The sequence below is a fragment of the Microchirus variegatus genome (assembly GCF_963457635.1).
Source record: "Microchirus variegatus genome assembly, chromosome: 4".
Classification (NCBI taxonomy): Eukaryota; Metazoa; Chordata; class Actinopteri; order Pleuronectiformes; family Soleidae; genus Microchirus; species Microchirus variegatus.
The window spans coordinates 14,647,436-14,659,463 of record NC_139805.1 but is presented as its reverse complement, the minus strand read 5'-3'; the positions used below and the strand labels follow the sequence as shown (position 1 = coordinate 14,659,463).

Below are 12,028 nucleotides of genomic sequence, written 5' to 3'. Positions count from 1 at the left end.
CTCTAACTAGCTTTGTTACTACCCAATAAAGTCAGAAGAAGAGCTGCCTTGCTCAAGGACAAATATAGACTAGCAGAGCCAGGAATTGAACCCCCAATCTTCCAGTCAAACGATAACTTGCCTTACTACTGAGCTAGCATGGATCAATCCTAACTCATCACTTTTTAAAAATACTTTTACTTTTAAAACTTATACATTTTATATTTGACTTCAACTTCTACCAAAGTAAATTTCTGGTTAGATGCGTTTAGGTACTTTATACAAGACTGTAAAATCTATAATCATGTCATTAGATCTGTTTGCTAATAATAATAATAATAATAATACATGTAAGGTAAAAAAGAAACAACAACAAAATGTGAGGACTGAAATCACTGAGAAGAATATTCTAATGTGTTGAGTTACTGTGACCAATGTTGTGGTCGCTGGTGACGTCTAAAGGAGGAGAGACTTTGGGCCAATCAGCAGCAGCTGTCGTGCTCATCTTCTTCATCATCATCGTCTCCTCAGTGTTTATACAATGGGGAAGGTGAGCAGCATCACAGGTCGACGTCTCTGAAGGAGTTTGAGAGACGTGTGAGAGGCTTTAACGTCGCAGGTCTGAAGAGGAAGAAGAAGAAGGAGAAGAAGAAGAAGAAGACGAAGACGAAGACGACGACGACGACGACGACGACAGCACCTGTTCACTGAAGTGAGTGAGCCTCTGTCCACCTGCTCTGTAGCGTCAACAGTCTGGGCTAATTTGACTTAACACTTTCACCTTGTGTCAACAGCCGTGATAACGAACAGGCGGAAGCTTTCGAGTTAAACTCACATTATCAGGAAACAAACCACACTTCGGCTACTTCGCTGTCAAACTGACCCGTGTTTAATCCCCGTCTGTCTGTCAGTCACTGACTCTTGATATTAGCTTGACGGAAGCTAACTAAGCTGTTAGCCGCCTGTCTGCTGTCATGTGAAGCTGATTTGATTTTGAACAGGTTTGCTTTGTCTGTCAAAATGTTGAAACATGCATTTGTCTGCTACGTAAGAACTGACCATTGTTTGTGTCCATAACACATACCGTCTTAAATTTCAGTTTGCTTATTATATTTTATTATTTAACCTTTGCTTTAGGAGGAAGATTGAGATTAAAATCAAATGGACAACCATGTTAACATCAACACATAAGAAGAAAACAGTCGGGTACAACTATAATGATTATAATAATCTTTGTTTATTATATTTTATTTAAGTGCTGTACAGTTAAGTTAAATACAGAGTGCACAACATGAAGTAGTAAAACAAAACTCTTTGAAAGCGGTTGAATAAAAGAACATGGCCACATTAAAAAGAAGTAAAAAGTCAAACTAATTAAATCATATATTCCCAAAAGCTTTGATTTAAAAAAATAAGAAACAAACAAACAAGGTTTTAAGACTTGACTGACTGTGTGGGATGTGATTTGTCTATGAAATGCAGTAATAAAGAGGCATTCATTTATAAGATTCTTTAAATAAGCAGCTGTGTGTCATAATAACTACTTGTTTTATTCTACGTTTAAAATAGTTGTTCATTGCAGGAACAAATGCTATAGTAGGAGTGCCATGGTTTTACAGTTGCTGTTGTTGACAGAGTTTGGTAATGTGTCAGTGCCACTGTGGATTTCTTCACTTTTTCGATGAATGTGTGTCTTCAGGATGGAGAGTGGGGATGACAGTGTCCTCAGGTCCCGCTGCAGGTCCACCCCGAAGAACATCAGCTTCTCTGACCTGGATAGCTCTTTAGATAGTAGTCCAGGGGAACATCGGCCGGGAAGTGGAGACAACCACATCACCAGCAATGGTAAGAATCTCTTGCTCCTCTTGTCAGCTGGGACAAGAAAGAAGACTTTGACTCTCCTATTCTACTGGTTTGTCTTTGGTGTCTTACCGCAGTAAGACATCCGAAATGTTGCATTACTGCCTCCCTCTTCTTCAGTACATTGACCTTTTACTACTGGTGAAATCTGGGCTGTGCAATGTTGACTCAACGACTCCCTCCCTTTTTTAAATTTCCCTACATTTTCCTGCGTATCTTGTTACTCAACAACTGATGACATGTGATCGTGTCTTCCTCTTTTTTACCTCCACCAAGTAAATGTTATGGCCCAAGAAAGAAAGTATTAGATTTTTAGAGAAGATCACATTACAAATATGGATTCATACATCAGGAGGATTCAAATAATAATACTAGTAAAACATTGTTAACTTTGTGAGATAAGGGAGTGTACTGACATTGTGGGAAACCAAGTTACCTTGCTGGAGGTTTGCACTTTCTGAGTACTTTCTGTAGTTTTGTCCCATGATGTAGTTCATCTTTTGAAGCTTTAAGATTTGTGATTTGACTGGTGCCATGGCAGTTCTTTCAGCTTCACAGTCTACACCTGCAACAAGGATCCAGTTGGACGATACCAGGTGTCAGTCACATTGCTGTCCACATTATGTGCAGTGATTTTATTGTCTATTTTTCAACTATACATGCACAACATAAACAACACAATTGACATCATGTGCTATTGGAGAAGAGCTAGAACAAGTGATTAAGACCATTAACTCTTCAGGAAAATGTTTTACTGACATCATGTGAGAATGAACTCATGTGAGAATGGATAGGAGACATTCAGACATTGTGATTACAGTGAGTCTCACACAGGTGTTTTTTTTACTGTATTGTTTGTTGACATTTTCTTTTTAGATGGGTGATGAATGGCCACTGTTGCTTTGTCATTGTTTGAGCTGTTATCCTCCTCCCAGTTACTGAACAAACTTGTTCATCATCAGACGGCTATTAAGGCTGACAGCCAATAATAGCCTTGGTCATAATAAGCATTCACATTTACTTAGCTTGTGAGTCACTAGATTATACTTTACTCACAGTGTTATTCATAGGTGTGTCTTCTTTTGGATTTGGCAACAATGTCAACTGTCAACTGATGTAAGCTGACTTCTGCGATTTTTAATACACAGTAACACTTTCGACAAAATAATGACAAAATAAAAAACATTATCTTTAAATATAGCCTTTGTTATTATTCCATGGATTTCATTCTGTATGACAGATATATTCTTTTGTATTATGTGTTTGTCTTTTATGAAAATATTTGAACAGTGTTAATTGCTGTTTGCATTTACTGGTCAAAGTTCTGTTAAGACAAATATACCTAGCAACTCAGTTGGCTCTTTTGTTAATTTGGGTGTGCCATAATTTAGAGCTGTAGTTTGACACTTGGAATATACAAAGCAACGTAGATTAGAATAGAATAGGAAAGAATTCCTTTAGTGTCCATGTATAAAAACAACAACATTTGCTTGGTGATGAGGATGGGATTGTGACACGCTGACAGTATACCGTTCTCTTTCAAATTTCAGGCAAGATTGAAGTGGAACATGTGATCAGCAGAAAGCTACAACTGAAAAGGAAAGCAGAGGTTAGTAAGTGAGTTAGACCTTTCTAAAGGTCCAGTGTGAATTTATTTTCATTTGGGAAAAAATTAAGACAAAATAATTACACTTTATTCTTTTTTTGTATAGGTGAATAAAACCCTGATTGAATAATTGTTTTATTATCCCAGAATGTACCTTTTTATATTTATATCTGGAGCCAGATCAGCTCTAAGGGAGGCAGCCATTTTGGACCACCATGTTGTTGTATTAGCCCACAATGGACAAACAAAATATCACTTGAGTTTTCATGCTAACTGAAGGAGAGATAGTTTCTCCAACACAAGGTGCAGAATGTTCAGCTGCAACGTGCAACTTCACCAAAATCTTCTTTTTACACACGGTGCTTTTAATCGGGGGTCACTTTGCATGTTCTCCAGGTGGAATTTTTGGATTTACTCATTCCATAAATCTATGCATTTTGATTTTGAAACAAAGACGTATATGTCCTTGAACTCATCATGAGTGTTACATAGTTCTGATCACCCCTACATTATGTTCAGTGGATGGTGTGAGTCAAATGATGAATACTGCTCTGTGTGTGTGTTGGCTTCCTGTAGCCTCTATCCGCCAAGAAGATGTGTGAACATTTGAGCTTCCTGGACATTGTTTTTAACCCACATGTCAAACCACCACTGAACAGTGGCTTGGTTTTGTTCCTCTGAAAGATTTGCGGGTTTATGCTTTATATTTCTAGCTGTAACAATTTCCTTTGCAGTGGAAATAGGTGATGTTCAGGCAGAAGTCCAACAGTTGGCATATTTGATATGGGTTAAAGTTGATCCTATTGCAGAGGGTGTTGTCAAGTAGCAAGTTTATAGTAGTCGGGGTTGGGTTAGGGTTAGACAAAGGGATCTTTGTCTATCGTAAGTATAGTAGTATCTTCATTCTTGCTTAGTGAAGTCAGTGCCTTCCCTTGTTGGGTGGCTAGCATTGGATAGAGCCACTGTTACCTTCATCTGATGACTGAAATTAAGAACTGTGTCCAAGTCAAGGGCCAAACAAAGTCCAATAATATAACATTCTAAACAAACCTAGCACATCATGTGAGATCGTTTACTGCTGTCTCATCACCATTGACTTCTTGTGCTTGTTCTTAACTTAAACCATTCAACATTTCTTTAACTTCCCTAGAAACATTTCTTTATTTTGCATTTATTCTGCCGTGCACAACCAGCTCCAGCTCACCATTTAAACTGATGATGACTACCTGAGTACATTTTTATCAGTGGGTTGTTTAAGGACACTGAAGATAACGTCTTTTTCTTTGAATTGTGTTGATTCAAATGTTCCTATTCAGAAATAAGATTGTTATTGCCACAGACATGCTAAATAAATGAAACTAATTTTGTGTTTTATTGTTACTCAGTTCCTGAAGAGTGATCTGATGCATCAGTTTAACAGTCAGGTCAATGACTTTGTGGACAGTCTTATTGAAGAGTCGGCCAGCCTGGAGCCTGCACCAGTTCCTGCGGTCTTCTCACCCCTACTGTCAGACAAGGAAAAGAGCAAACTCAGGTAAATAAGGTGCATGTGGGGTAACGGCACATGTGATATTCACAGTGCTCTACTTTCTGCAAAAAAAAACAACACAATTTGCTGGTCACTAATTACAGTCCATTTCCCTCTAGGAATTTTCGACCTCCTCATGGCCAAGGGAAGCAGTTTGTCAGCCGCAGGTCCCTTCTAGAGTAAGCTCACGCTTTGATTACTATTATAAATATTGCTCCCACACAATATCTAGTGTGTATACAGTGTGCAGTTTTAGTGATGCTTGCAAATTTTCTGTTTGTGGACATGTAAAGGATACACATTTTCTGTCTTTTTTTTTTGCAGTGAGCTGTTTGAGGTGAACCACATCAGGACCATCTACCACATGTTTATTGCTGTCCTCATCCTCTTTATCTTCAGTACACTTGTGGTAGATTTCATTGATGAAGGCAGGTAATATAAGACTGCTACCCATAAGTTTTTTATTTGTGTCCTTTGTGAGTCAGTTAACCAAAACTTGTCAGTTTCCTTTGCCTCTGTTTTATGTTAAGTCCACATATTTATATCTCTTTGAGGCAGATGATTGCCCACTCACTTTGATTGTGTCCAAAAGTTTCTTCCCATTTTTCCTCCGTTTGTGGGAACTGTTGAGTTTAAAAGTTTCGGTCTTAGTATTTAAAGTGTCTTGTAATAATGGATCAACAAATTTAACAGGTTTAAGATGACCTCATGAGTCTGTTCATGTCTTGCTTTTCTTCTTTCCCTCAGACTGGTTTTGGACTTTGACCTGCTGGTCTATGCATTTGGACAGTTCCCTCTAGTGGTGTGCACATGGATCTGCATGTTCCTGACTGTGTTGGTGGTTCCCTATAACCTGTTCCACCTGTGGTCACAGACCCAGTCTGGGTCTCACCCCAGGTTGAACACTTGGCTGTTTGGATCTTTATTTCTGCTCTACCAAGCTCTAGGTCTGGGTTTCCTTCCCACGTATGTGGTGGTGACCAACAGTATGCCTCCTGCATCCTGCTTCATCATCATCCTGGAACAGGTAGGATGACTAGTGTGGCTGCCTTTTAGTGAGATCAGTGTCACAGTGAGTGCTGTATTATGTCATTCTACTTGCCTTGGATAAACACTTTCAAATGTTTGAAAATGTGAAATTTACCATTTCCTCACCCCCTCTTGAATCGAACCTGTGGTAAAACTGTTGCTTTTGCTGTTTTCATTACTTCTCTAATTCCAGGTGCGTCTTATGATGAAAGTGCACTCCTTTGTCAGGGAGACTGTACCTAGAGTTCAGACCTGGGCTAAAGAAAAGAAGAGTATGTAATTTTCCCCCCTCAACAAGATTTTGATTTTATTTGTCTCTGTTTAACCACATACAACCCTTATTGTCATACATTACTCACAGCTACTACATCTTCTTTCGGCTTCTATCTTTAGGGGTCGCCACTGGGGATCACTTGGCTCCATCTTGTCTTAAGCCTAGTGTTCTCTTCTGTTACACCAACTGTCCTCATGTCCTCCTCAACTATATCCATGAACCTTCTCTGTGGTCTTCCTCTTGTCCTCCTGCGTGGCAGCTCCATCTTCAACATCCTTTGTCAAATATAATCCCTATCCCTCCTCTGCACGTGATCAAACCATCTCAACCTTGCCTCTCTTACTTTATTTCTAAACTGTTCAACCTGATCTATCCTTTGAATATGCTAATTTTTAATCCTGTCCATCCTGGTCACTCCCAATGCCATTACATACATCATAGCAAGTCTCACTACAGTCTTGTAGACTGCACAGCTACTATGCTCCTTATTCCTTATATCCCTATATTGATGAGCAGTCTCTTCTCTCCTCTACAGGCCCCAGCCCAGTGGTCCCTCAGGTTTCTCAGTATATCTACTTTCTGTTTGCACCCACACTCATCTACAGAGACAAGTACCCACGGTAAACCAACTCTCGCTTCATCTGACTTTTGGTAATTTTGATGTCCTTTTGAGAACCGAATAAGTGTCGCTTGCATAAAAGGTGATCAATCCTTGTTTCTCATCTCAACCCAGGACCCCAGTGATCAGATGGGGATACGTGGCCACAAAGTTAATTCAGGTAATGAGCTATTTCACAGTTACACCTGCGCTTACTCAAGGTTTGAAGAAAACAATACTAACTAATTTTTCTTTTTTCTTTTCCAATCCTTTCCACGGTGCAGGTACTAGGCTGTCTGTTTTATGCCTACTACGTGTTTGTGCGGCTGTGCATTCCCCAGTTTCGTAGTGTCAGTTTACAGCTGTTTGACCTGAAGGCCATGGTCCTCTGTGTCTTTAACTCAATCCTGCCAGGTAAGATCACCCCACTCCCCCCTTTACATTTTCATCTCAGGAGATGAGAGCAATATTATAATGGCCACATTTGTGTAACATGTGTCTTTCTTTCTTCCTTTGCAGGTGTATTGGTTCTCTTCCTTGGATTTTTTGCCTTTCTTCACTGTTGGCTCAATGCATTTGCTGAGATGCTTTGTTTTGCTGATAGGATGTTTTACAAGGTGATGTTCACTGCAAAATTCAAGATGAATTTGTATTTTATTTTGTAAGTGTGTTGTATTTTTTATTTGACTAAATTCAATGTAAATACACCTCACAGGATTGGTGGAATTCAACCTCTTTTGCCAATTACTATCGCACCTGGAATGTAGTTGTGCATGACTGGCTGTACTACTATGTGTACCGGGACTTCCTGTGGGTGAGTGTTTCCTCTGCTGACTCGGTCCAGTCTTAACTACCATGTTAGTTGCATGTTTATTATGTTTATTGTATTTTCAGCATATACATTCATCAGGGCTCAAGTATATACTGAAAATAAATTAATGGTCTAGGTTACAAATTATGTTTTGGTCATTATGACCAATTATTATTATATGACATTTTATTTATCTAATACCTCTGACTACTGTGATATTCTAGTGTTTTAAAAATATGTTTTCATTGTTAAACACTAAACAGTGACCCACTAATGTCTAATAAACTTGTTTCTCATTTAACATGCAGACATTACATTTAACTGTCTGGCTAATATTCTGACTCATCATCTCTCTCTGCTCTTGTCGTTCCAGGTGTCTCAAAAGCGTTTCAGAGCGGCAGCCATGCTGTTTGTGTTTACAATATCGGCGGTGGTCCACGAGTACATACTTGCCATCTGCTTTGGTTTTTTCTATCCTGTGCTCTTCTGCCTTTTTATGTGCTTTGGAAGTAAGAAACACGCCTCAATGTAATCACACTTGACTGGTTTTAAAAGATCCAGTGTGTAACATTTAAGGGACTGTTTGCAGAAATTTACTATACTAACCATAATAAGTATGTTTTTAGAAAAGTATAATTACTTTAAACTACAAATCATTTGGGGTTCAATGCTTCAGAATAAGCATTTTATATGTCATTTAGGGCAAGGGGCTTGTTTTACAGAGGGCACCATCTTGCACCACCATGTTTCTTCAGCAGCCAGAGCAGACGTGTTTTGCATTTTGAAGTGGAAACTCACCATGCAAACAACAAGGAATGGCTCCACCCACTTAATACAATGCATTATCCAACATAGAAGGAGGAGGAAAATGCAGAGGAGAGAGAGTGGGCGAGTGGAAGAATAGAGAATTCCTAAAGTATATTTACATCTTTTCTGGTATGTGAAGGGAGTCCTTCACTTTTTGGTCCCACCATTAGATGTCATTGATTATTACAAACTGGACTTTTTTTAAAAAGTGCCTCAAAAGCATACTGGAGTGATCTGAAATAATTCTTTTATTTTCATTTTAATCCAAAAATTGCTTGAAAACAAAGCTGAACCTAACCACATGGTTCTCCTATCTCTCTCAAGTTTAGAAACTCACAGACCTTGTGGTTGACACTTCCACCCTCTTCTTTTGTTTATCCTCTCACAGTGATGTTCAACTTCATTCTGCACGACCAAAGGAAAGGTCCCATATGGAACATAATCATGTGGACATCACTCTTCTTGGGTCAGGGTGTTATTATCTGCCTGTACTCGCATGAGTGGTATGCCCAGCTCTACTGCCCCTTGAAAGAGGTATAATAGCACCTTCAGCATTGCCTTGTCAAGTGTGTTGATTTGTTGTTCTTGAAAGATGTGATGCATTTTCTTTCTTGTTGGATACAGAGTCATTCGCCTGGAACGTAGTTGTGTTTTTATTTATGTGTCTCAAGTGTAGACATAACTTGAGTGTTTTTATTTCAGCCTTCATTCTTGGAATTACTGAAGCCTCGCTCCTGGAGCTGTCAGCAAGGCTTGATGGGGGACACTGGCAGGCCATGACCTGTGTTCGGATGACTGCTGAAGAGTATCACTCATCATCCTTATTCTTACTTTAATAACCTTTGGGTCTGTAAATATTTCTTCTTTATCCTCTGCACTAAGTTTACGACTAAGTATGTGTGATTGTAGTTCAGAGGACCTGTACGTTGCTCCCAAAATGTTCCTTTACTCTCACAGCTAATTCACAATGATGCCTTACTCATACATTTTATTTTGAAAGGCAACCCCACAACAAAATTACACATTCACATAAAACCGAATGTGAACTCTTATTTTATGTACTATTTGTTTTTCAGATGTTTTCCAGTTACTTTTGCCTTGATCAACTGTGAATCCAGTCCCTGTGCCAACACAATAGTGATTATGATGACAAAGCAGCTAAATACAAATCATATTCATATATGCAGTAATTAATAATATTTAGCAACGTCTGTAACTGCCACTCTCTTGTAATATACATTTGTTATGCTGCTTTGGTGTCAGTTATATTATTTACCCCCAAATATTTATTTTGAAAAACAGCCACTGTTTGAGTTACGTATTTTAATTTACCGTCAACTTCTCTTAAGAGGAAAAGGAAGGCAGCATAGTTGGGGAATTAATTCAATAGTAAATGTAAATCTATGGGTTAGCCATGTGATGATTCGGACACAATACTTTTAAACCTCAAATTGTGTATTTTCCGAATCCTACGTGGAGTTCTTGACTTTTTTTGTTACAAGCTGTAAAGCCACACAGGTTAGGAGGTTTGCTGCTCTTTGCCAAGCTAAAAGACAAAATGTCAAACAAAAAGATGACACTGTGGAGTTAAAATACTTTGACTAGTGAATGTATTTCTGAATATTGAGTTGAACTGGCTTGAAGGTGCACCGAGAGAGTCAGTGATATTTTGTTAAAGGCCAATGACTGAAATTTGCTTTGTCAAATACTCAGTATCTTAAATAAGACATGTCAAACTAATGTAAAAAGGAATGTATGTGCTCAATGACATTTTGTACGTTTGTATTATTCGAAAGAAATTCCAAACCAATTATTGCACAGTTGATGTTGCCAATTCATGTATGCTTATCGATAAAGACAGGTATTTTCTCAAAGTAAAAAAACTAGTAGTGTGGAAACCCCGAACTAAACACTGCATGGCCACAAGATGGCACTGTATTAAAGGGTTTTGATTTCCTCTGCTCCTGATGGCAAAAGACAGAGACTTCTTAAAATCCTTTTCAAAATGAAAGTACCAGCAACTATTTTTATATCTGTAAATATGTTACAAATATTATATTATAACAATATTAATGGCAGTAAAAGGGGCCAGGGTGCAGAGACACTGCTTATTTAGATTAGCTATTTATTTTGTGAGTTACGTTGATATATGTTGTTGGGTTGTTTTTTTTTTTCTTCTTTTGTTTCTTGGGGTTCTTTTTTGTGGCATGTGACAATTTGTGTTTCAGTATGTTCTATTTTTGGTTGGCAAACAAATGTCTGATACATTCCACCTCAAAGATGCATTATCACATAATGAGAACTGTGGAGAAATAAAAAAAAAAAATGGACTTACATATCAAAATGTTGCCTAGTCATCTTTTTTAAGTGTGGTTAAATATTATTTACAGTGATTCGTCTGACAAATGAAAAACATTGAAATGGATTTCCTGTCCATGGTGTCAGCTGGGACTGACCCTCATGGATGATAAAGCCTTAGACAATGAATGAATGAATGAAAGAAATGGATTTGCACAATGTTATACAATGCATACACTGATAAAGGTTGTCACAACATTTAATTAAAAAAAAAAAAAAACACCTTTACCAGTATACTGTATATAATTCTAAATACAGTGTAATACTGTGTTTAATTGTCATTCAATGTTTTGACAAAACTCATTTGTGTCATTGTGTAGACATTATCATCCATTATATAATTTTCGTTTATTTCTCTACCTTTATATGATACAAATTATAGCACAGCTTTTCATGTCATATCGTCCTGTAGTTGTATACTATGCTACTTTGTATCATTTTGGTTGACATTGCTTGACAAAACTACAATTTAGTTAAAGGTGCATTATGTAATAAATCTAAAGCTACTGGTCATAAAATCCTCATCCAATGTCACAGAGGACCAGGAATAATGTTCATATAACATACTGAACTCACCACCAACAATAGTACAGCCAAAATATTTGGATTCAAAAAATAGTTTGCAGACTGCAAATCATGTTTTGGCATGTGGCGCCAACTACCGCCGTCTACCAATCATTGCAGTTGATCATTGCGGTTGCCAGTTACGTCAGAAAAGGAAACCTAAAAGACCTTGGTATTTAGAGTTTGAATGTAGTATCCGTTTTTGGCCACATTCTTACATATGGCGCCTTTAATAGTAAAGATAGTCTAGAACTAACGGACTAACAGTCGCCAATCCGCTATACCCGTATGAAGGACGAGACCTGACATATCGATACATAAATAAATAAGTAAATAAATAAATAAATAAATGCATAAATACATACATACATACAGGCATGTAGAAATAAATGTAAAGCATTTATTTATTCCTGTATTTAATTGTTTATTGATATGTCATGTCTCGTCCTCCATACGCCCGGTGCTCGTGGATTGTTGGGAGCAGCTCGGTGTCAGCGCTGGAAAGGAGGAGGAGGAGGGGGATCCCGGTGACAGGGGATCGAACCCCCCGCCTTGTGCAATACATCTTCTGTTCTGCGGTAAAGATGGCGGCGTCAGAGGGGGCGCGCAGCAGC

At 38.2% G+C, this 12,028-nt stretch overlaps 1 protein-coding gene across 1 annotated transcript; it reads left to right on the top strand.

Moving 5' to 3' along the window:
- Positions 1-413: 413 nt before the first annotated feature.
- Positions 414-9,272, top strand: soat1 (sterol O-acyltransferase 1; the record flags this gene model as incomplete). Its single annotated transcript, XM_083888162.1, has 16 exons — positions 414-529; positions 1,679-1,824; positions 3,390-3,448; positions 4,831-4,979; positions 5,093-5,152; positions 5,298-5,405; positions 5,721-6,000; positions 6,196-6,274; positions 6,812-6,896; positions 7,010-7,055; positions 7,159-7,288; positions 7,394-7,491; positions 7,590-7,688; positions 8,059-8,194; positions 8,881-9,026; positions 9,195-9,272. 16 exons carry the CDS (start codon positions 414-416, stop codon positions 9,270-9,272), a joined length of 1,815 nt encoding a protein of 604 aa, XP_083744288.1.
- Positions 9,273-12,028: the final 2,756 nt, after the last annotated feature.